We start from the raw sequence: 26025 nt of genomic DNA on the forward strand, positions 1-26025 counted from the left end.
TACCTTCGCCCAGGGACAATTCTGAAGTGCTTTGTAGAACACGCCTTTGCTCCTTTCTTTGTTTCCTAAGGAAACCTGAGGCAGGGGGCAAATCACAGAAATGATTACTTGAAGCAGAGAGTCTAGGGCTACAGAAACTACCCTGTACTAATCCACCTGGGGGCTCGGCTGCAGTGGCCCAGCCCGTGGGGAAGGGCCGGTACCGCCACCATGGCATGTGTTCCGTGACCCGCAGCACCAGGACGGGACAAGCACAGAACTGTAGAGGACACAGCTGGTGGAGGAGCAGAGGGCAGGGGTGTGGTGCTCGGGTGGATCCGGGATTCCGAGGGTCCCTCCGGAGGCTTACATACTCAGCATCAGCGCGGTGAACCAAAGAGGCTCTCGTACATGCTGGCCTCTCAATATGTTCTAACTTCTGCTAGTGGTCAATGGGAAAGAAGAAATGGCATCGGAGGGTAAAATGCAATCCGGTGACCACCGGCTTGGGGGCCACTGCTCCCTTTTCTGTTAATAAGACTGACTTCATCGAGCCCACGGCACCAGCGGACCGCTTTATACACTCTAGTTTCTTTGCCAATTGTGCAGGTACGTGACCAAAACACCCGAAGAATCTTGAAAATGATGGCAATTTCGGGGCGCCTGGCTGGCTAAGTCGATGGCGTGTGCGTCTCTTGATCTTGGGGCTGTGAGTTTGAGCACCATGTTGGGAGTAGAGTTCACTTAAAAATTTTTAAAAAAGAACGAGGGGTGCCTGGGTGGCTCAGTTGGTTAAGTGTCTGACTTCAGCTCAGGTCATGATCTCTCACAGTTTGTGAATTCAAGTCCTACGTCAGGCTCTGCATGCTCAATACAGAGCCTGCTTGGGATTCTCTATCCCTCCCCAACTTGTGCTCCCTCGCTCTCTCCAAATAAATGGATAAACTTAAAAAAAAAAAAAATTAAAAAAACAAACAAACTGTAATTTTAGCCAAAACAACAAGGTTCAGTGGGAAAGCGCTGGTTACTGTGTAGGGAGAACAGCACATTTGGAAGCGCCCCCCAAACAGGTTTTAACCTAAGTCCAAACCTCAGTGGGAAAAGTTAACTGTTTCCCCAATTCCTTTCTTCTCCCATACTCGCCACGGCCAACAACAAACTGTAATTCTTTCCATCGTTCTCCCAAAGAAAATAAGGGAGTAAATCCACACATGCGCACACGCACCCGGAAAGGCACAAAGACACAACCAGCCAAAGCACCAGCCCTCCTTATGGAGCCGGCTCCCTTCGGCCTCTCCCTGCACACGCGGCCTGCACCCCCGCATTCTGGCCCTATTCTGATTTTTCTCCCGGGTTATCAGAGCCCTGGGAACCGACCCGGATGCCTCAGGAGCTGTGAGAAGAAGTCCTGCTCTAACTCGGCTCTAACTCCCCCTCAGTCCAGTGCTAACCTTTCCAGAAGGAGAAATCCCACAAGGGCCCCCATTCTTTTCTCCCAAGTCAACAAGTTTTTTTGTCCGAAATCCGAATCTGGCTCATGGAAGATCTTTCTAAAAAATACACGCTGTCCACCTCGCACCACCCATCTCTACCGACCAAGACGGGAGACGTTAGAACTGGCAAACGCGTGAGCCATCGCTTCTTACGCTTCAAGGTCTTTCACTTGCTGACCAAGGCTCGCGTGGTAACGGCGCTGGAAATGTTAGGGAGCGTCTCCTCTCCTTCGGCTGAGTGGCTCCTGTGGCTCCACCCACGGGAGCGGAGGTGCGTCTGGAACCCGTTCTGGCCGCTGCCTTGGCTGCACCCCCGGTTAACAGGCCGCCACCACGAGTGCGCCGTGAACACCACACCAGCACCTGGACTTCTGAAGGTTTCCACGTCAGACACGGGCGTCGAAATACCAAATCTGAGCTCTGGGGTTTTTTAAATGTCACAAAAACACACAAACTTTTGCGGTAATTCATCTTGATGCCGACTTCCGCCCACAAGGAAGTGCCTATTTGTCCCCGGTGGACCAGTAGGCGGCTGTCCCGGGATCACGCGTCCTCCCTGCCACTCGGGCCTTTCAGAGGTCGGGGGGAGAAGGGGGCACACCCACATGAATTCTGAAATCTGCAAAGATGGGGGGAGGTCCAGAGCTCTCCTAATCCATAACTTACTTGCTCTTTACACCTGACTCTGTCCTATGCCAAGTGGAAAAGTCCACAAACTTTGTCTTAAGTTACCCAGTGGAAACAGAGATAAGGAAGATCACTCCTGGCTTCTGAAAGCTATGACGTTCATTACAGATCACGTGGTTTAGTAGCCTTCAGCTCAAACACTGAAGTGGCCTAGAAGCCTAGGTTTTTAAACTGCCATGCAACGCGGCAGTAGACGTGTTGTGGCAAATGAGGCCCGTTCCGAGGCCAGGTCCCGAACCAAAGGCAAAGTTGACTCACAGACGCTTGAAGCCCAGGACCCACCCAGCAGCCCCCACACGCACAGCAGCAAAATTAATGGGCACTGCACCATGTTCAATCACCACGGTACTTTTCAGTGAGATAAAGCTTCTCTGGAGAGATCGTTGTAAAAGCGACATTCTAGGGTGAATCTTCCCTTTAACAACAGAACAGAATCAGGATCTGGGAACTCTTATGAACAGATGCCAAAGAACTAAGGTCTCTTTCCAATGAAAGCTCAGACCACTTCCAAGTTGCTGACTCAACAAAGTCAACTCCAAGAGATCCACAACCTGCGGATCCTCTTCCCCAGTCCTGAGACACCGGACGTTAGTCACCGGGGTTCCCGTGAGGATTAAGCGAGGCCACGGAGGCATGAGGGCAAAAGCAAGCCCCTGCCAGCTTTGCCAGGAGGTGGCGACCGGACGCCTCTAACTTCTCACTTGTGACGAAGCAAAGCTCGGCATAAAAACAAAAACTCTACATATTTTCTTACCAAAAAATTCAGGTACATCCTCCACAGTAAGGGGCACTGGCTGCCGTTGTCGCTCCGCAACGCATTTTCAAACAGGGCTCTGATGCGATGTGTCAAGCCGGTCTCGGGAATTGTGGCATGGACCTCTCTACCATCTACCCTGCAAGACACAGGCTCACGTGACTCCGAGGCCACTTCTCGCACCCACGGCACCACAGGAAGAAGAGGTACGTTAGTGACGGCAGACAGCGGCACCGGCAGGACCAGAGTGTGTCAGGGATGGTGCTGTCCCAGGTGTGGAGGCGCTAGGGGTGCAGAGTACAGACATGATGTGGCCCCTCCGAGGCCAGAGGAAGGCAGCGTCCAGGGTTGTGTGTTTTCTACACCAGAGTCTGCCTAGACGTCACCTGCAAACTCCTTGCTCTCTGTTTTCTAAAGAAAGCCTACCCTCTGATCAGCGGAATGCAAATTCTACCTTATGGGGAGGAAAGTCCTTTCCATTTAAGGAAAATAGAGTGACTAAAATCCCAACGGAAGAAATAAAAAACGAAGTGAAACACCGTTCAGAGGCAACTCTGAGTAGCCAGCTTCTACGAGGTCAGGGTGAAGCGACAGCAAAGATCTGGAAGGAACAATAATGCCTAAGCTAAGGTGTCCCCAAGACCACCGCCCGACCTTCAGACACAAACACTGTATCAAGAGGTAACAGTTAAGCCTGATACTATTACCATCTGGAACAACAACAAGAGACTGGTAATTCTTTCCCGCTCCCTCTGGGCTCAGCACTCACCTCAGCGGCCCCTCTGAGCAGCCCTAAGAGGCAGGCTCTCAACTGTTCCCACGTTACAAAAGGGGAGCCCGTTAGAGGTGACTGGACTTGCCCAAGGCCACACGGCTGTAAGTGGAGGAATTGGGATCTGAATCCAGAGTCCTACTCCAGGCCCGGGCTCTTGGTCCACGTGCTCTTAGCACAGCTCCTCGGACAGCCGAAAGCCTGGCCGTCACCGCCCACACGCCATAAGCAAGGTTCAGGATCCCAAAAAGCACGGCCTAGGGAGGCAGCCACCAAGGCCCCTAATGAAAGCTGTGGCCACTTGCAAGGCTCTTATTCCTCTTTCCACAGGTCATCCGCCATCACCCGGAACATCCACGGCGGGTGCTCCAGCACCGGCCCATACTCACTTCCGGATCCCTGGGGCCCAGCAGGGCAGTAGGGACCTGGCAGGCGTGCCCCAAAGGTCTGTGGACACACGAACAAGATGTCTGTACTCACCTCTGAACACTTTCCACCAGTCTCTTCCTCGTTTTCTCGGCCTCGATCGCAAACAACCAAGGCTCCAAGAGTTTGGTGGACCTGGTGACCGCGTCGAAAAATCTTCTGGTCTCACTGGCTGTGTGGGACCTGCTCTGAATCTGCACGTATGCCCGCCAAAGCACCTGGTTGCCTGGGTACAACCTTAACGCCTCGGAGAGAGCCTGTCGCAGAGGAGCCAGGGGGTAAAGGCTGACTTTCGTGTGGAACCTGAGCAGGCTCGTGTGCATCAGCGTCACGGCCTCCAGCGCGCCGTGGGGGCCCTGGGCGCGGGCGCCGTCCTCCGGGCCGGAGCCCCCTGGGGGAACAGAGCCCTTCAGTTTTGCGAGCACCTGCTCGTACACCCGCACGGCCGCATCGATCCCTACGGTCAAGTACTGAAAGAGCATGAAGCATTTCACCAGGCTAGGCAGGCGGTCGAAGGAGTCGCTGGGAGCCGGAGCGGAGACACAGCCGTCGCCCAAACAGTCCTGCAGCGCGTGTTCGTACGCCTTCCGAGCTTTCAAGATGTGAACGGCCAGCGCCTGCCCGGAGTAGGGCCCGCAGGGCCCCTGCTCCGTCAGCCTGGTCAGTACGTGAACGGCTCGCGCCGTGGCGGCCCCTCTCGGGTCCGGCAACAGCTCCGCCTCCAGCCCGGCGTAGAGGAGGCCGAGCTCACACAGCTCAGGGTCCCTCAGGTCTCTGCCCCCCGCCATGCTGAGCGCCGCGTCGAACACCTTCCTGGCGTCCTCGGTGTTGCCAAGCAGCCACTCCAGATGTGCGTACTGCTTCCAGAGACAAAAACTGTTGCGGTTTTCCGGCTCCTTCAGGAGATTTTTGGCTAGTTTCTTGCAGTTCTTTCCCTGTGACTTTAGCCTCTTCTTGTTTTTAGTGTGCAGACACCAAATGACCTAGAAGTAAAAAGAAAAGGACTCCCGAGTGCCCTGGGATTTTACAGCAACCCCCCTGTACCGTCAGTGTTAGAAAGCCACACAGGTGTCGACACTTCCCGCCTTTCTCACGTGTTTGGTAAACCCTGAGGCTCTCTGAGCTGGGAAACAATTCAGCATTGTACCGAGGCCACAGGCGCCCCCACACGACTGCATCCAAACCTCTATAAACAAGGCTCGTACACCCCGAGTGGTCTCCTCCCGTGAGAGGTGGCCACCACATCTTATCAGACAGATACAACCTGGTGCGTGGATCGGCAGCTCAGGCGTCAGAACTGTGGGTGTTAAGATTCACTACTGACTGGTGACCGGCAGAGGGCAGAAGAGCTCACCCTAGACAAATTTCTAGCAAACGGATATGAGGAGCAGGGTCAAGTAGCTTATTTTATCTATTTTAATAAACCCCGAAATCCTCTAACCCCTGCTTACGCTTAGGCCTGGCTGTTCACACTAACTGCTCCTATAATCCGACATCTGGCAGCAGAAGTGCGAACACAAACGGCCCCAGTCCCTGGCAAGCTGCACCCCCCTTCCTCCTGCCCCCCCCCCCCCGCAGCCCCTCAGCAGGGGCAGCCACACACCAGGGGCCTCTGGGGTCCCTGAACAAGGAGGTGGTGTGGCCCAGTGCTCCGAGGAACACCAAGAGCCCCGTGATCATGTACGAAGCCCCCACGTGGGGTGGAGGAGGCCAGAGTTACCTTCTCGATCTCGTACCGTAACCAAGAGAAGCAGAGCTGAGACCTCTCCCGGCCTGAAAACAAAGGCATCACAAGGTGAAAGATGTTGCGGATGAACTCCTCGCCCTCTCGATTGTGACCCCGGGTCCAGCGCCGGCGGCCCAGTGGGTCTGAGCAGCCAACACAGCTGACACCGGAAAAGGAAAGGTCGAGAAAAGTCAGTGGCATTTCGTCATGAAGCCCGTCATCGAAGATACTGTTCTCATCCATGGCCAGGTAGAGGCAGGAGGCTGGAGGGCTGAGGCCAGAAGGCACGCCCAGGAACTGCAGAAAGGCCGCAACCAGCTGAAACTGAAGATCCTGGCTGGAAAGACGGATCATAGACTGTGCAATGTCATCAAACAGCACCTGCAAGAGAGACGAGATGAAGGGGCCTGCTCGGGAGCTCGGTTTGTCTACTGTGACAAACAGGGCTTCATGACTTTCCCCACAGTTCTTTTTACGTGGATGTGCTAATGACTCGATATTATTCAAATCAAATTTTAAACGGACAAGAGCTAGGTTTCCTGAAAGATACAAAAAAGTCAGAGGCCTCACAGGGCTCCAGAGAGCTGGAGGGAACTGTTGGCAGGCTTAAGCCAAAACCTTCCAAAGGAGCCTAATGGATTCACAGAAAATCTAGAATCATACTCACTTCTGAAAGCACACATATTTGCTTTTGTGGTTACTCTAAGTTAACGATCGTTAACACTGTTTATTGAGATAGAAAATAATTTTATTATTTGGTGATTTCCTTGTACAAAATTATTTTCGGAAATGAAAACTATGCCCAAAAGGAGATAAAAAGTAGCAAGGCAGGAAGGAAAGGCAGCAGCCATGGACCACGAGGTAAGAGCAATTAGAAGAGAGAACGCTAACTGCAAATGTCCACAGATGATTTCATGCAGTAACTTGAAAAGGTAAGGCCACGGAGACCAGCCTTTGTCTGAGGGCTCTGCTGACCTGCTTGGTCCCTGTGGTTCTCAGCAAAGAGGAAACCAAAGCACGAGCATAATAAAACTGGACACCCTGGGGTTCTACTCGTCAGAACCGTCAGTTAATCAGAAAGCTGTTCTACTCCAGGCTCTGACTGGAGGAAAAGCTAAGGGACAAGGAACGGCTCACAGCAGCAGTTTGGTCCAGAGACGAACTTCCAGAAAATGGCTGAATTCTGAGCCTTGAGAACGAACTTCTGGAACGGTGACCCTGAGCGCCATAAAACCCAAACACCAAGACCCTACTCCTCCCGACACAATCAGCTTCAGCCGGAAAAGGGACTCGCCTGGCGATGGGCCATTCACCAAACATCCGAGAGTGGAGTGGAGGTTTCCCTGAAGTCAGCCCCTCCTTCCTGCACAGAGCTCCCCACTTTCCTGATCCTAACTGCAGTCTGGCCACCCCAAACATTCCAGGCACCCATGCTGACTCCTCTGCCTGGAGCATATCTGGCTTCAAATATTCACTCACCATCCAGGAACATTAGCTGAGCACTCGCCCCAAGAAAAGCACCGTCCACGCACTGTGACCCGGCAGCAGGCAAAAATCCCCACCCTCAAGGCAGGTAGGTTGTGAGGGTCACAGACCACAAACCAGGCCGAAACCAACAAGCCTCGCCACTGCAAACACCCCTCCCCCCCCGCCGGGTCTGTACCTAGAACATGCTGTGAGCCACGAAGTATAGTTGGTGTCTTACGAAACTGGGTCAGTTGCAGGTCTCAAAATAGAATCTCTTCCTTTAATGTAAATCGTCAGAGCTGCTGGTCACTAGACGCAGCGCAGCACAGACCAAGTCATTCGATGATAGTAAGTGAGATAACGTGAGACGTAAGTCAAGGACTCGGTAAGTCAAGATGTAAGCCAGGACTCGGTAAATGCTACTTCCCTCCCAGCAAGACAAGCGGTACACTGATTGTCCCGACACGGCCTCTCCATCCAGGTCCTCTTGTCTTCTGGAATCAAACCTATCTGCTGTACCTCTGAGGATCCCAGAGTGCTGCGGGGAAAGTGGATGCGGCTAAAGAATCTAGGACTGCGATACCACGTTTTAAAACCCTGAGTCCTCAGGCTTCTGTGTGAAAAAGTAACTGAATAACCTGGAAGACAATCTCCGGGGAAGCCTGCCCTCCTTACCTGGGGACAGGAACTACCTGGTCAAGTTCCTCCAAGCTCCCACGTCACCAGTGGCCCAGGAGGTTCCCACAGACAGAAACAGGAGCAAAAGCTAACATCTCCCAAGCCAGGCGAGTGCTCAGTGAGCTCAGCAAGCTTCTTTCAGGTGACCAGACCCCAGGGGAACGGGGAGAAGGCAGAGACCCCAAGGCCGGCCTCCCTCCTGGGCCGGGGGACCTGCCTGTCTCTCTGGATCCTCACAGTCTTCCTCGGTTTGCTTCTTGGTCTTATCAGGGCGCCACGGCCGCCAGTGCCTCTGGTCTCGGGACCGCTCGGTGGCAAGCCAGATCTGCCACCTGGGCAGACTCTTCTCTCTTATTTCCTGGTCCTCATCTTCTGGCTCATCATCATCATCATCTAGACAAGAACGGGACTTTTAGCCCCCCTCACCAGCCACGGACACCCAACCGCTCTGCTACGCCAGCTGCTGTGGGGGGCCCTGGAATGCCATGATGAGTAAGACCCAGGCCCAGCCTTCTGGGACACTCAGGGACTCAGAGGCACCGAGGGACTCTCCTATCATTCATCAAATCCCCAAAACTCCCTGGAAGATTAGCCAATGAAATCAGATGATTTTTAATGCTATCACAGCAATTAAAATGGGAATACGCACATTACAGAACAGCACTGCCCAAGAGGACTTTCTGTGATAATGACATAATATGTACCCATGTGTCTAATACGGTAGCAACCAGCCACGTGACTTACTGGGCCCCTGAAATGTAGCTGATACCAGAACTAAATTTTTTATTTCATTTTAATTAAAATGGCCACATGTGGGGGCGCCTGGGTGGCTCAGTCGGTTACGTGTCTGGAACCGTCTGGCTCTTGGTTTCGGTTCAGGTCATGATCTCACGGTTCATGGGTTTGAGACCTACATCGGGCTCTGCCGCTGACAGCGTGGAACCTGCCTGGGCTTCTCCCTTTCCCCACTCTCTCTCTCTCTCTGCCCCTTCCCTGCTCGCTCGCTCTCTCTCAGAATAAATAAACTTAAAATAAAATAAAATGGTCATATGTGGCTAGTGCCTACGTATTTGGACAACACAGTTTTAGAACGCTAAATGATATTTATTTTTTTTTTTTTAATTTTTTTTTTTTTTTCAACGTTTATTCATTTTTGGGACAGAGAGAGACAGAGCATGAACGGGGGAGGGGCAGAGAGAGAGGGAGACACAGAATCGGAAACAGGCTCCAGGCTCTGAGCTATCAGCCCAGAGCCTGATGCCTGATGCGGGGCTCGAACTCACGGACCGCGAGATCGTGACCTGGCTGAAGTCGGACGCCTAACCGACTGCGCCACCCAGGCGCCCCAAGAACGCTAAATGATATTTAATGACAGCACTGGTTCAGCCTTTCTAAAGCCACCAGAATTTTCAGCCAGTGGCCTTATGACTACAACTGGTGTCCACTTCTCAAAAAAAAGGTAATCCAAGATTATCCTGTACTTTCATTTTGTTTCCTAATTCTGAACATGCAGAATGGAAGAGGAGAAAAGTTCAATATTTAAAAATAAACAAACAGGATATATACATTGGTACAGCCACACAGAAAACAGTTGGCAGTTTCTTATAAAACTAGACACGCACTTACTCAAAGACCTGGCAACTACAGTCTTTGGTGCTGATCCCAGAAAAATGAAAACCTACGTACACACTAACACCTGCACGCTAACACCCACGGCAGCTTTATCCATAGTGGCCAAGCCCTGCAAACACTCCAAATGTCCCACAGTAGTAGGTGAAACGAGCTGATCCGTGTACCCCTACTATTCACAGTAAATGTGAATACACTATGGATGCGTGCAACAATTCAGACGGATCTCAGGGGAATGATGCTAGGTGAAAAAAAAGTCAATCTTAAGAAGTCACACAGAACACAAATGTTGGTGAGGATGTGAAGAAACTGGAACCCTTGTGCACAGGTTGGGGAGAATAGAAGATGGTACAGTGCTCTGGAGAACAACATAGCGATGCCTCGGAGAAGTTTTTAAAACTACCACATGATCCAGCATTGCCACTTCTGGGCACACGTGCAGAAGAACTCTAAGCAGGTTCTCAGAGACACGTGTACTCCATGTTCACAGCTGCAAAAGGTGAAGCAACCCAAGTGTCCGTGGACAGGTGAACAGATAAATAAAATGTGGATGCCATTCAGACTTAAAAAGGGGGTACTGAGGGCCGCCTGGGTGGCTCAGTCAGTTGAGCGTCTGACTTCAGCTCAGGTCATGATCTCACGGTTTGTGAGTTCGAGCCCCTCATTGGGCTCTGTGCTGACAGCTCTCAGCCTGGAGCCTGCTTTGAGTTCGGTGTCTCCCTCTCTCTCTGCCCCTCCCTGCTCATGTCCTGTCTCTCTCTCTCAAAAACAAACAGTAAAAAAAATTTTAATTAAAAAAAAAAAAGGAGGTACTAACACATGCTACACGTTGGACAAACCTGGAAGACATTATGCTAAGTGGAATAAGCCGGTCACAACACAACAAGTACTGTCTGATCCCACTTATCTGATGTTCCTAAAATAGTCAAATTCAGAGACAGGAAGTAGCATGGTGGCCGTCAGCCGGGGTGGGGTAGGGTGGGGAGAGGAATGGGGACAGAGTGCCAGCTGGGCAAGATGAGGAGGTTGAGGAGATGGACAGAGGTGAAGACAGTTGCACAAGAGTGTGCATGTAGTTAATGCCACTGAGCCATATATTTAAAAATGTTTTTTAAGTGGTAAATTTTGTGTGTATTTTACAACAGGAAATTGTTTTAAAAAGTCACACGCCCTATGATTCCACGTATCTAACGTGTAAAATAACGTGACAACATAATAACAGGTGGAGGGCAGATCAGTGGTCCTCTGCAGTGGGCGTGGGGGCGGACATGGCTATCAGGCACAGCATCAGGGAGCCCGGTGGTGACGAATCGTTCTCCGACAGCGGGGGTGGTTACAGGAAGCCATGCCTGCGATTAGGCCGCACAGCACCAAACACGCAAGCAAATGAGAGCTCATCCAGCCATGAGATGCGCGGGTGCACACGCGCACTCACACATGCACGCGTGCGCACACACAGGAGACCGCCCCAGGGTCACTTCCAGGTTGTACAACTGCACAGTCGCTGGTGGGCCCTGGGGCGGTGGGAGGGGGCACAAAACCTCCCTGTGTATTTTCCAACTTCCTGTGAATCTCTATTTCAAATTAAATGAGTAACAAGAACTCCAGAGAATTTAAAGGCATGACGTGTACATTAGCATTTTAAAGTTTATTTATTTATTCTGAGAGAAAGAGTGCGAGTGGAGGATGGGGAGAGAGAGAAAGAAAGAGAATCCCAAACAGGCTCTACACTATCAGCACAGAGCCCAATGTGGGGCTTGAACTCACAAACCGTGAGATCATGACCTGAGCCCAAGTCAGATGCTCAACCAACTAAGCCACCCAGGAGCCCCTGTACATTTGCATTTTAAACTCAATATTCTATCTATGGCTCAGTCGGTTGAGCGTCCGACTTTGGCTCAGGTCATGATCTCACGGTTTGTGGGTTCGAGCCCCGCATTGGGCTCTGTGCTGACGGCTCGGAGCCTGGAGCCTGCTTGGGATTCTGCGTCTCCCTCTCTCTCTGTCCCTCCCCCACTCATGCTCTCTGTCTCTCAGAAATAAAAATGTTTAAAAAAATTTTTTTAATAAATAAATAAAATAAACTCAATATTCTATCTAAACACTCTTCTGAGTTATCAAAGAAAGGCAAAATTTAACTATTTATCACCTTCTTCTAAAGACTTACATTTAAGGTAACCCTTTAACCACACTGAAAACCTCTCACCATTAAGAGAAATCACCTGTGAGTCACACATCAGACTTAGATACCTGAACTTATTACATTAGAAATTCAAAAGATTACATGGTTTTGGAAAGACATATATAAATACGTAACAACACAGACTAATAGAAAGTGAGGGTGAGAGAGAAGAAATAAGCTGTGATGTATGAAGAAAAAACACCTCAGAATCAATGATAAATACCAACTACACTCTAAATGCTGACCTTGTCAAGATGGACAAGAAAACTTAAAAATAAAGCAAAAACAAAGAATAGTTATTTCATTTTTCTGGAAACAAGAAACGGTCAGCCTTTCTTCTGATCCTGTTGGTTTTCTGGAAGGATCCCACTAAATTCATTTAACTCAATAGAAGATTCTCCGTAACGGAAACGCCAACTTATGTCCGTAACTTGACATTAAAAAATCAAGGTTTTACCACTTGCATTACCTTTCTGGGAAAACAAACTTCACATCTGATTATGAGTAACTATTGGGCCTTTGAACACTTTTCAGAGAAGTAATGTTAACTTGGTCCCTGGACACTGCTATGAGAATTCTACTTTCCTCTCACAGAACATGGTAAACCTTAGAACATAAATTCCATGCACTTTAAGAGTCTTGCCCATTAAAACAAAAACAAAAAAGCAGCCGAAACACAGAGAGGCATGCTGAGCTGGTAACTCAAAGAGAAGTTACCACCAGAAAGACTTCCATTTTCTGGTCCTTCATGGGTCTTGCAGACTCACTGCTTAAGAGGGTAACACCTACAAACATTTTGCCCTGCAGGTCATTTTTCTTCATATAGGAACCCCTGGCGAGCCTGAAGAAGGTTTCCAGTTCTCTTTTGGAGAGAACACTCCGGGAGAGTCAAAGTAGCTGACCCAAGCGAGTGTGACCTTCCCTGATGGCGCTGCCCCCAGCAAAGCTGCTCCGGGCACCTGAAGGGCCAGACAGGCCGCCCAGCCTGGAGCGCTGCACAGCCACACTGACCGGGGCTAATCCAGAGTTTTCGTTCCTCAGGTGAAGAAGCTGCGGCCAGAAGGGTGACGTGTGTGAGGAGGGGCCCCCTTGCACTTTCAACAAAACCAGGGTGTGAAATCCCAAGGAGCTGAGAGCTGCACTGGCCAGTACGACAGCCGTGCACATGCGGCTACGGGGCCCTTGGAAGTGGCAGGTCTGAGCTGAAATGTGCTAGAAAGTGTAAGATACACACCAGACTTCAAAGAGCTTGTATGAAAAAAAAAATGCAAACTATCTCAATGTTTAAATTATTAGTTACATGTTGAAATATTAAGGTTTTGACACACTGGGTTAAACAAAATATATTCCCATTAATTTCACCATTTTACCTTTTTATTATTATTTTTAGTTTTTTATGTTTATTTATTTATTTTTTTGAGAGAGGGGGAGGGAGAGAGAAATCCCAAGCAGGCTTCGCACTGTCAGCATGGAGCCCGAAGAGGGGCTCAAACCCACGAAACCATGAGGCCATGACCTGAGCCGAAAGCAAAAGTTGGACGCTTAACCGACTGAGCCACCCAGGCGCCCCACCATTTTACCTTTTCAATGTGGCTCCTAGAAAATGTAAAGTTATTTTTGTGGCTTGAATTATGTTTCTATTGGACAGTGGTGTCTTAGGGTGTAAATGTGGAACGTGCTTTGGGGTCACTTAGAATGAGTTACACAAATGCTAGTTAATATTTCACAGTATTCCTAAACAGGCAAGTGTTTGTCAAAGGATTTGTTGGTCTGTCCACTGCCAAGGAAAGAGAAAGACTGACTTAAGTACACACTAAATGGGGCAGGGAGGGGGGGATTAGTAACAAGATTACTTCTTCAGGAGCAACCTTATAAAAGGAAAAATGAAAATTACTGCCCTTGGAAAGAAACTCGAACCCTCCAAAGGCCTGGGGGGTTGACCCAGGGGTGAAAGACCCTAAGGGTGAGGGACAGTCTATTCTCCAAATGCAACCACTTAACGTATTTTTGACATTCGATGTTCTTCAGGACTAATAAACAGCTTACACATATAAAGAAATAATCATGAAGATACGAAACACATTCCAGAAGAAAAAGGCGGAGGCATACGCATCCTGAGAGGCGCCTTACCTGGACTGATGACCACCCAGCCGCCCCGCTCCTGCTGGTGCATCCACGCTCTCCAGCCTCGGGCGCCCTTCTCGCCAACCCGGGGCTCCCCACTGTCCCAGAAGGGCTCAAAGAATTCCACCTGTTCAGGTTGAAAATATGGAGGTTAGCCTAAGTTGTACAAAACTGCTGAGTCACTGAGCAGAGTGCGTTCTGACTGGCGTAAGAGGGGCTCATGGCAGAAATCTTGCTCGCCATCAGTCTTCCTAGTAGATATGGGATACATCCCCAAAAGAGAAAAAAATAATTACGTAGTATGGTGGGCAGCCTCCAAAATAGCCCCCCAGGACCCTGACCCCTGCCCTGTGGCTTTCACACCCCTGAGCGAGGGCTAGACCCAGTGACTTACAACGAACACAATACGGCAAAAAGTGACGAGCTACTACTTCTGAGAACCAGTGACAAAAAGACCAGCCGTGGTCACCGAGAAGGGCCTCCAGCTGAGTGGGAGAGGAACGGTTTCCCAGCTCTGACCCTGCTGTAGAACAGTCTAACTGGAACAGGAACAGCCACGAACAGGAGAGCAATCGTCTCATCAGCTGACAATAAGGACTTTAAAAGTGAACCAACAACTTGCTCAATAGAAGCTTTTATAAGAAACGTTTTGAAGAGGACGAGGTGGCCCACGGCCCAGGAGCCGCAGGACCGTCCAGCCTGAGCCTGGAGGAGCACCACACACACCGGGAAGAGGGCTGGGTCCCCGCACCGAGGGCCCGTCAGCCGCCTCGGGAAGGGGAGCTGGGAAGACCACCCCCCTCTCCACGGGTCTTGTTCTTACAGGAGGGATCGAAGAAAGTCACTCACGAAAAAGAAGTGTATCTTTTTTTTTTTTAAGTGTGACGGTGATAACCAATTTATTCATCCCATTGAAACAGACCAGACTCTGCTTCTTTGATGTTATGCCGTGTATGGTAACGATGTCTCTCAGTTATAAAGATATGGTACGTCACCAAAGAAAAAGCCTTATTTCAAAGTTGCCTTGCAAGTGCTTTGAGACTACATGTGCTACTAATATTTAAAATCTCCAGAGTGTGCAACAGTGGACACTTTGGGCGAGTGGCTCTTGACGCTTCACAGTCCTGGGCAGTGCCCTCCCCACAAGTCGCTGTCCTCATCACAGACAGCGAGTGTCGGCAAAGGGCGGCGATGAGGGCCATTCCGATCCTGCCCCCGCAAGCACACACCCTGTGCCCCGCAGTCAGCTAAGACTCACGTCTACGGCACGGCATATTCCTAAAATAGCAAAGCACGTCTTAAAATAATGTTGTTATCTGGCTTATCATACTGCTAACCAGTTATACTAATATTAACCAATATTCTTTAACCCAATTTTGCCTAGGAAAAAACAGATCAAAATAATGATGATAAAAATAGTCTTCAAATGCAATTCACGGACATTCCACAAGATGGAGACCTCAGCCTCTCAAGACCTCTGTTTAAGTTCACCATAAATTCAGCTATCCTACCCATCTTCCACCAGAGCCCCTTCGCAAAGCAGGAAACTGAGATTTCTTCCAAGGAAAAAGGGAAAGGAAAGCTTTCTTATACGGCTCTGTGGTAGGATGTTTTTACTGCTTCAACATCACAAATATGGGCAACGTTCATGTGTCACCTAAATGATAACATGTCCCCCATTAGGACGCGTGCTGACAAACCACCACCATGTAACAGCGTTTGCAATTCTCACGAAGATCTTAGGTGGTGGAAATGTTAACTGGGGAAATGACGTAAGACCGAATTTCAAATGCACGAAGGTAGGACAGAGTAAGATGTGACTTCAGAGGCGTAACAGTTGTTTCTCTGCCTGGTGAGGACAATGAGCACTGAAACAAAGCTCCTAAGAAAAAAGGGGGGACATAGTGAGTCTTTATATGGGGAAGGGGGGAATCCTTCATCTCTCCATGTTTCACCACCTTCATTATGGAATTTTCCTTGGATCACCACAACACTCTGAGAAACAATTCTCAGCAAGACTGATACAAAGGAGGACAGAATATTTGAAAAATACCAGCACCATCTCCCAGGATCCACACTTGCCCCCAGAAGAGAGAAGAACGGGAGAGGGAGGAGAGAGGGAGGTGGGTCACGCAACCAGAACCCCCACCTGTCCTTTGGTGGGCAGGTCTTTCACACTGTCGGGTTTGAAGAAGGTGAAGTCGACCATGGCCTGGAACAGAGAGACCGCCTTCTCAGAGTGACCAGCCTGCCGCAGGAAGTGGCACTGCTGAAGAAAGAGAGCTGAAAACGGGGAGAGAAGGGAGACTCCTGGTTAACAGCATCTAAGGGAAAGAACACAGCTTCTAAAGCATGCATTCTGGGGCTCCTGGGTAGCTCAGTCGGTTGTCTCCGACTCTTGATTTTGGCTCAGGTCATGATCCCAGGGTCATGGGATCGGGCCCCACATCGGGCTCTGTGCTCAGCATGGAACGTCCTTGAGATATTCTCTCCTTCCCTCCCTCCCTCTCTCTCTCTCTCTCTCTCTCGTCACCCTCTGCCCTTCCCCCTCCCCCTCTTCCCCTCTCCCCCTGCCCCCTACCCTCCTTGCGCACACTCACTCACGCTCTCTTTCTAAAAATAAATAAAAAATAAACAAAAATGTGCATTTCCACACCGAGGATATCTTTTCTCCAAATTTAGTTATTGTGGTAATTTCAAAGCTGTAATAACACATGTCCTTATTAAAAGGATTCACAATGGTACTGTAATAAAACGATGTACATTTATCCCAATTTTTATATGAAATCATCGTGGAATACAAATACTGACAAAAACTACATATGTTATAGGAAAAGAAGGCAAAAGGTTGGTCTGACCAGTTAATCAAATATTCAAAGCTCATTATGCCATGAAAAATTCTCGGGAAAGGATGATGTAGATCTTCATCAGAAAGCAAAGATGCGTGCCGAAAGCTAGATGGCAGTAACCATCAGCAGCTTTCATCATCTCTTCAGAGTCAGCTGTAAGCAAATCAGGGTTCCATGCTCGAAGATGTTGGTTTGTCTCAACTGTGGTACAATTCCATTTACTAGATACTACTAAGCTATATGAGCATACCGTGAACTGTATCAAACATGAGACCCTATGTCAGCGTGGCAAGTGCTTATTATTTCTGGAGCAATATATTTCCATCTTTAGAAGGTAAGAGAAATAGCAAGGTTTTGATCAAATAAATGCCTGCTGTGTGCCACACACTGAGCTGTCTCAGGTAATGTGCTCAATAACCCTCCAAAACAAGTACTATACCACTGGTGCTGAGGGAGAAACAGGCACTCAACCAGGTTCAGGAACAGGCAAGGTTACCAGGGAAGGGCAAACCCAGGGTTCGAGTCAAGAGTGATATTCTCCAGCTCCTGCTTCACATGCTGCCTTCGGTAGCTCACTACTGGACACAGTTTATATTCTAGCCTCCTTTGGGACACACCAGAACTGTTAACAGCAAAATAAGAGCTGCTGCTATGCAGGGGCGCCTGGGTGGCTCAGTCGGTTTAAGCGTCCGACTTCAGCTCAGGTCATGATCTCGCAGTTTGTGGGTTCAAGCCCTGTGTTGGGCTCTGGGCTGACAGCTCGGAGCCTGGAGCCTGCTTCGGATTCTGTCTCCACCCACCTCCCCCCCCCCCCCCCCCGCCCCTCCACCCACTCACACTCTGTCTCTCTCTCAAAAATAAACATTAAAAAGAGGGGAGCGCCTGGGTGGCTCAGTCGGTAAGCGGCCGACTTCGGCTCAGGTCATGATCTCACTGTCTGTGAGTTCGAGCCCTGCGTCGGGCTCTGTGCTGACAGCTCAGAGCCTGGAGCCTGTTTCAGATTCTGTGTCTCCCTCTCTCTGACCCTCCCCCGTTCATGCTCTGTCTCTCTCTGTCTCAATAATAAATAAACGTTAAAAAAAATTTTTTTTTAATAAATAAATTAAAAAAATAAACATTAAAAAGAGGGGAGCGCCTGGGTGGCTCAGTCGGTTAAGCATCCAACTTCGGCTCAGGTCATGAATTCCATGAACTTGGCAGTTCTTGGGTTTGAGCCTCGCATCGGGCTCTGTGCTGACAGCTCAGAGCCTGGAGCCTGCTTCAGATTCTGTGTCTCCCTCTCCCTCTGTTCCTCTCTCTCTCTCTCAAATGAAGATTAAAAAAAAAAAAAAAAAAAAGAACTGCATCTACACAACGACCTCCAGTCAGCTGGGGCTTCCCCCTGAACACCACAGCCTGAGATCCTAGGACGGGGGAGACGGCCAGACAAGCACCTCCACAGAGAAGGTCACGGACAGCCAGAACATTCCAGACTTCTCTAGGTTTCCTCGGTTAACAAGCAGAAAGGCTGGAACTTCCAGACCAGTGATACTTCTCTAACTTTACTGGCTCTAATGCCCACCCCACCACCCCCCGCCCCCGACCAAGAAGTTGGAAAGGGGAACATCTGTGGTAATCACAAGGAATTCCAATACTTTTTTGTTTAAATCAGTTTTATCCATGTCGACACCTCTAAAGTAAAGCAAAACTAAGCGTTCGTTTCTGACGAAAGCCGAAAGAAAGGAGAGCTCCCCCCAGACAAAGGGATCTGGTCCTCGGCTTCTTACCAAACATGGCGTCCTCGGTGCCCGGCAGGGCGGGGTGCGATAAGATGCTGCCGTCCTTCACGGCAGACAAGGTGCTCAAGCACTTGCCGTACAGACTGTGAATTTTTGACACCGTAAAGGTGCTAAACTGGCTCTGGCAAAATAAAAGGTATTTCTGCCACAGGGCTGTATCGTTGGGATGCAGAAAGATCAGTTTCTGCCACTCTTTGGCCAGGGCGGAGGGCTCCCAGAACTCGGAGCAGAGCTTCAGCTTGGCGAGTTTCAGGTCCACGCTGCTCTGGTTGCTTTCGATGGCCCGCTCCAGGATGGCCAGCTTCTTCTCCAGAACGAGCCTCAGAGACCGCTTCCGCTTTTCCTGCTCTCCTTCCTCGATGGCATACAGGCCAGGGCTCTTCATGACCTCGTCCTCCAGACAAAAACATCAAGTTACAAATGCGAACGGCAGTGGGGGAGCCTCAAACGCTCACCGCGGGGACAGAGACGCTCACAGCCCTTCCGGGCCGCACCGCCCGTCACCTCTCAGAATCAATCGTTAGTCCTGCTTTCTTGATAAGCATTTATCAGTGTTTTGTTTTGTTTTTGTTTTGAGTGGAAACTCTGCTACTGGGGCACCTGTGCCACCTGATATGTTTGATCTTGCGTTTGTTTCCCTGTCTACGCTCCGGCATTTCAAACTTCAATCACGTATCAATAGCCAGGGTGCAGTATCTTGGAAACTGCTTCCCAAGAGCCAACTTTACCAATAAAACAGCCAAATGTGAGGCAAAATAGGATAATCGTACACATGGTTCAGCAACAGAGAAGTAGGACGAAGACAAAGCCATGTACTTTGGGACGGGAGCAGCACAGCTCTGACCAGGGAATGGTGTGAACACCACCTTCTCCCCTGGATTCTGCGTGTTTTGCACGCTGTCTATACCTCACGGGTACATCTCCCTGCCTGGTGAACGTCTACTCTTCTTTCCAGATTCGGGTCAGATTTCACCTTCTTCTGGAAGCCCTTTCTCACTCCCTAGTAGCAGGTCACTCCCTCATCCCACCCCCAAGCTCTGCACGGAAGCACGCGCTACCCCACACTGCATTTATTCAGTCTGACCAAGTTCAGGGCGAGGGCTCCAGTCTAATCATCCTCAAACGCCCAGTGCCAGGGTTCCTCCCAGGGGCTCGAAAACCGAGGCACAGCAAATCTGCTTTCCCCAAACTAGGACAGTCACTCCGGTAAGAGAACTGGGACGGCGACACTTACCTGAAAAGCAACAAATGCCATCCACAGCTGAATATCCCGGGGATTCTCCCGAACTCTCCTGTTAAACTCCTCCACCTTGGCCTTGAGCAGGGCATGCTCTCTGTCTGTCTGGGAGTCTGGCTGCTTTGGTTCTTGCTCTGAAGGACCCTGTCCTTGTAACCACTGCGTGGTGGACTGATCGTAAATCCCCAGAGGGTTCAGCCAGGTCGTAACAGGAGGAACCACATCATCCGAGCCCTTCACTGGGATAAATGAGACCGGCTCAGATGAGGGAGGTTCGGTTTTACCGCCAACGGCGACTCCGTCAACGTTCATCAGTCCCACGCTCTTCTTCGTGAAATAGCGCTCGACGTGCTTGTGTGAGCGCTTCTTTTCTGTGGCAGCCCCCTCCCAGGATATGCACTGCTTCTTAGGGTTAATGCCAAGGCAGGAGTCTCCTTTCCTCTTGTATCTTATATTTGCAAAAGAAAAGAAGACACCGAGGGCGTTATGTGCACGGCCTCTGCACAGGCGAAGGCTCAGCTCAGCAGACCTCAGCTCTCGTTAGACAAGTTAACTGCATGTATTCAAATTCACCTCACCTTCAAACTGTTTCTATTTAGAGAAATATGAGAATTAGCAATTAACTTTTTCTGTGTTTGACTTATTCCCCTAAACACTTCAATTCTTTGTTAACATCTCATGAATTTAAGATCATGCCTGTCCTCCAGATTCTAGTAATTTCTATTTTCCTGGAGCTTTGTAAAGTACTGCCCCACACGTTTTGTCATCGATCATCACAATCATACATACCCAGGCAAGGGAGAAATCCTCATCCCCTTTTACACTATTGCTAAGGACACTGACACCCTGGGTGATAACGTGTCATCTGTCTCCTAGACCAGTCCCTTTTCTTCAATGTGGTCCTGTATCTCCACTTAAGAAGAAAATGGAGAGGGCTAAAATTGTAGTTTTAGTCCTGAAACAAAAGTACGTTGGACAAAATTACATCTGGCTAGTTTCTACTCCAGGGGAAAAGAGTCTGGGTTCTAAAATGCTTTTATGGGACATGTAGGTGTCCCCAGAATTACAAACACAGGACCACCGAGTATCTGCACAAATGCTAAGGGAAAGTGTGCACTTTTCTGTACGCATGTTATACAAACAGTCAAGTAAAAAATGGGCAGAAGATCTGGAAGGAATTCACCAAAGAGGACATGAATGGCCAATAAGCACACGCAGAAACTGCTCACCACCATTAGTCATGACGGAAACGCAAGTTAAAACTACGAGATACACAGCATACCCACCAGAACTGCTAAAATTAAACACTGACTCTCATGTGCTGTTAGTGAGAATGTGAGTTGGTACAATCACTTCGGGGAAAGGTCTGTAAACTAAACTTAGACTTACCAACTGTGACCCAGCAATTCTATTTTAGGTATTCACCCAAGAAAAAGGAAACTGCATTTCTACACAAAGACTTGTGCTCAAATATTCTCAGTAGCTCTATTCATAACAGCCAAATACTGCAGAGTCCAGACGCTCGGCAATGAAAGAACAGATAAACAACGGTATGGCCACACAATAGAAGACGACCGGCAGCGGAAAGCAACGAAGCACCGATAAATGCCACAATGTGGCTGAATCTCCAAAACATCACACTGAGTGAAAGGAGCCAGACACGAAAGGGTGCAGACTCCATGATTTCATTTAGACGGAATTCCAGAACAGGCAACGCTAGTTAATGATGGGGAAAAAATCAGAACAGCAACTGCCCCTGGGGAGATGGGGAGTGGACTGAATGGAAAAGAGCGTGAGGAGATGTTCCGGGGTCACGTTAATGTTCTATATTTTCATAGGGGGCTGGATTATACAGGTGTATCATGAAGATTTGTGTGTTACACTGTATGCAAATTTTAAGTCAAAAGAAAAAAATGAAACAAATCTTGAATGCTAGTTAATGACATGCACTCTGAAGCATGGAGGGGGCAGCATACTGATGCTGGCATCAAATGAACAAGGGGGGTTAGAGGACGGACGAACAGATAAATATGTGATCAGGCGAGGGCAGCAAGATGTTAATGGCAAAACGTAGAGGGTGGGAATACGAGCTTCTTTCAACTGGTGCTGTATTTTTTTTTTTTTTTTTTTTTTAATTTTCGTTAACATAATGCTGTGGGGAGCAGCATGAGGAGAGAGCTGCCGCTGTCTACTGTCCTCTTCCAGAAAGCTCTGTCTCCACCATCTCCTGGTCGAGGCCCAGCAGCTCCTTTGCCTCCCCATAGTCAACAGGTGCCTGAGAAGCCTCCCTCACCGCTCACACACGCCCGTTCTCTTTATCGTCTCCTCTGGCTCCTCCTAGGTTACTTCCTGACGGTCTCTCCCCAGCCTAGTCCATAGAGTGGTCAAAACAATTTTAAGGTCTCCCCTTCATGACTGTTTTGTTTTCACTAAAAATGAACGGTATTACGACAGTCACATAATCTCTTAAAAAACATTTACAGAGTTTTCTGACGTTAAAGTGCATTTTGTAAAACCGATTTTAAGAGCTGCACTTTATAACAGGTGAAAATGATAAGGGAGAAAAAAAAGAATCTTACTGATATATATCAAGTGCCTACTTTCAGATATGTGAAAATAGTTTTAAAAATAGTTGATGTTAGGGGCATCTGGGAGGCTCTGTCGGTTAAGCGTCTGACTTCGGCTCAGGTCATGATCTCACAGTTCGTGGGTTCGAGCCCCGCGTCGGGCTCTGTGCTGACAGCCTGGAGCCTGCTTCTGATTCTGTGTCTCCCTCTCTCTCTGCCCCTCCCCTGCTCACATTCTGTCTCTGTCTCTCAAAAACAAAATAAATGTAAAAATAATAATAATAATAATAATAATAATAATTTATAAAAAAAATAGTTGATATTAGGGGCATCTGGGAGGCTCAGTCGGTTAAGCGTCCGACTTTGGCTCAGGTCATCATCTCAAGGCTCGTGGGTTCGAGGCCCGTGTAGGGCTCTGTGCTGACAGCTCAGAGCCTGGAGCCTGCTTCGGATTCTGTGTCTTCTTCTCTCTCTGCCCCTCCCCTGCTCATGCTCTGTCTCTCAAAAATAAATAAATGTTAAAAATAGTTGATATTATGGCTTCAGGCTTTTCTCCCTACTTTAAGCACTTTGCCACACCATTAGTTTTAGCAAATATCATTTTTATTGTAAAGCTTTAAATTGGCCCACTGGAGGGGTAAGCCCTCATTTAAGTTAACGTCCTTCTATTTGGGTTTTATCTAATTTATCACTTGTCATAGAATCTTAATTGGGCAAAACCTAGGATGTAACTTAATGCAATATTCCTCCAAAGGAAGGCATGTTTCCTGTAAAATCCTTATCAAATAGTCAGCTGGTCTTACCTGAATAATTCCAGAAGGAATTATTGGAGATTCAGTGAAGGATATCAATGGACATTTAATTTAAATGAATTCAGCTATAAGGAAAAGGGAAGGGATGGGAAGGGAAGAGAAGGGAAGAAAGAAAAGAAAAAGGGACAGGGTATGGGAAAAGAATATATTTAAATCAAGCATATAATTCTGCCCTGAATCCACTGAGTGGCTCTGAGTCCCAGAATGAGCTGTGCAATAATAAATTTGCCTTTCTTTCAGTGACTTCAATTCACACATGGCTCTCATGGTGGCAGTCACCTGGGTCCACATTCCAACCCCATCATTTACTAACAAGATGACCCTGACCAAGCTATTTCAAACAAAAAACAAAAACCTGTCTGTGCCTCAGTTTCCTCATCTGTGAAACAGAAATAATGGTACCCATGTCATAGAACACAGGGACGATCAAAAAAGTTTATAAATTTGAAGTCCTTAGCCATATAATAAGGACTAGATAAGTTTAAGTTATTATTATTTTATAAGACTTGGCTCTTAAACATAAGCCAACTATTTCATCTGGTATACAGCCAAAGAAACAATCCATTCCAAAAATGGATTAAAACTGAGCTGAACTTCACTGACAGCCAGGATGTTAGTCCTAAGGCATTTTCCGAAGGTAATTCTGACTCTTATACACAAACCCTAGGTCCCGTTCACTATAATACTCTAACACACACCAGGTCACTGCTGGGATGCGCCCACGATGAGAACATTTGCTCTGATACTGAGCCCAGTCTTTCTGGAACTTCCACTCATTGGTCCTGGCTCTGCCTTCCCAAGTTACACAGAACGTTGCCAACCCACCTTCCAAAGACGGTCCAGCAAAGCTTAAAAGACAGTGACCATGCTGCTGTCACAAGCCAAATACCTACAAGCCCTCCTCTGGTCCTCACAGAACAGTGCTGGCCAAGTCCTCTCAATGCTCCTGAGTTGTCACTGCCCCTAAGTGTGAAAATTCACAGCCTGACAAAACACCCCCTGTTCTCTGACCAACTCACAATGCTGTGGGATCAATACCTTCCGAGATCTGGACATTTAACAGCTGTACAGCCACTAATCCGGTTAAGACTTACCTCCCCTAAACTTTAGGAATTAACTGGAAAATAACACCAATGCCCAAGCCCTTCCCATAGTATCTTTGCAATTCAGATGAATAAACTTGTCTCATTACTCTCTTCCTAAGGTCTGGGCCGTTCATTAGCACAGATTTAAGAGCCACTCACTGTGAATACTTTTCCCTTTTCATCTATTAATAAATAATGCCTCTTTATTTTTGCAAACCGATTTCTAATTCATATCCATTATTTCTGATATCTGAGTGCAAGACCCAGCAGGAGTTAACAAATGAAGAAACAGAGGCTCAGACAGGGTAAGGGATTCACCTGGGATTCCATTATTAGTCAACGGCGAAGCCCATTTCCCAATCTAGAACACAGCCTACCAGACAACCAGGCCCATCTTTACTTGGGGACAGCAAAAGAACATTACTGGTTCGAGGAACACAGGTTCCCAAAAAAGCTGCTTCCAGGCAGTATGATCTCCGGAGGCTACGTAACCTGTCTGAGGTTGCTTTCCTCGTTCGGAAAAGAAGAGTGCGGCCCTCCTTACACAGCAGCTGGAGGGTCAGACAGGCTAACAGGAGTGAAAGAGCTGGCTGGGCCGGTGCGTGCTGGCCTCCCCATCTTTGGCTGGGTCCTCCCACGTCTGTGGCGTGGAAAATCTAACGCGACTTTGAGGAGCAGGAAAATAACTCAAAAATATATGAATACACTTGAACAGTCATGCCTCTCGGACGTGACAGTATGCAGCTATAAATACACACTAAAATCTTATGGATATAAACACATCGTAAAGGAAATCTTTGTTGGAATCACTTATGTGGTGAGGAATAATGTCATGATGAATGGTAACCATGAAAATTGGGAGGTGCAGCAAAGTAATGGAAACTGACATTTAGTTTAAAAAGTAATCAGCTTATAAAGAACGATAGTGGTCTCCCCTTGGCTTTATATTCCAATATTCTCTACCTTCAATTTTCATTACCTGTAAGCTGTTTGGGAACAGAGATTGGGTGTCACTGTTCTTTGTGTCCCGACAGTGTCCTACAACTACTAAGTGTCTAAGGGATTTAAGAAGCATTTAAATATTTTTGATTGGCAGGCTAGAAAAGTTTAATTAACTAATTACTGAAGCAAATACCATCACCCATTTTTTATCTGGTGATGTACACTAGAAACATTTTGAAAAAGTCGTTACTATTTAATGTCTCTTTTTTTAAATGGCTTACATGGGGGAGAGATAAATAAAAGTCTTCCTAACTTTTAAAAACGGCATATAGATCAGGGGCACCTGGGTGGCTCAATGAGTTCAGAGTCCAAATTCAGCTCAGGTCATGATCTCATGGTTTGTGGGTTCGAGCCCCGCGTCGGGCTCTGTGCTGACAGCTCAGAGCCTGGAGCCTGCTTCGGATTGTGTCTCCCTCTCTCTCTGCCCCTCCCCTGCTCACCCTGTCTCTCGTTCTCTCAAAAACAAACATTAAAAAAAAAAAAAAATGGCATACAGATCAGACCAAATGGTTTCTGGATGGTTTGTCACAATTACTTTCTTCAAGGTATTTTGAGAGTAACTCATTCAACAAATATTTACTAAAAACCTATTACAAAGGAGACTGGATCCTGACCTCAAGGTTTAAACTTTCATTTCAGAATGTGAGAGATAAGACACAGATGTCGATACCTCGGCAATGGGGGCCACCCCCCGGAATCTAGAAGGGATGGGAGCAGACAGAGACGATGCAGAGAGGGCTCAAGGGGGGCGGGGGGAGACAAGTTACTTCCCACCAGT

The 26025-nt window shown here is 48.3% G+C and overlaps 1 protein-coding gene across 4 annotated transcripts in view; it reads right to left on the bottom strand.

Moving 5' to 3' along the window:
* The window catches only part of NRDE2 (NRDE-2, necessary for RNA interference, domain containing), a 56141-nt gene that overhangs the window by 10703 nt on the left and 19413 nt on the right, over positions 1-26025 (bottom strand). For 3 of the 4 annotated variants that reach the window (XR_006705253.1, XR_006705252.1, XM_045451853.1), the window contains 9 exons: positions 19779-20229; positions 18533-18938; positions 16067-16200; positions 13924-14044; positions 8200-8375; positions 5832-6218; positions 4166-5094; positions 2914-3052; positions 4-75 (listed from right to left, as the gene is read on the bottom strand). Coding sequence is in view for 2 of the 4 variants with exons in the window: in XM_045451853.1 (XP_045307809.1) it covers positions 4-75; positions 2914-3052; positions 4166-5094; positions 5832-6218; positions 8200-8375; positions 13924-14044; positions 16067-16200; positions 18533-18938; positions 19779-20229 (2815 nt within the window). In the remaining 2 variants the exon portion in view is untranslated. Of the gene's footprint in view, positions 1-3; positions 76-2913; positions 3053-4165; positions 5095-5831; positions 6219-8199; positions 8376-13923; positions 14045-16066; positions 16201-18532; positions 18939-19778; positions 20230-26025 lie in introns of those variants that run through there. The other variant, XM_045451855.1, reaches the window with a different exon arrangement.

This window comes from Leopardus geoffroyi, chromosome B3 (assembly GCF_018350155.1).
Source record: "Leopardus geoffroyi isolate Oge1 chromosome B3, O.geoffroyi_Oge1_pat1.0, whole genome shotgun sequence".
NCBI classification, from domain to species: domain Eukaryota; kingdom Metazoa; phylum Chordata; class Mammalia; order Carnivora; family Felidae; genus Leopardus; species Leopardus geoffroyi.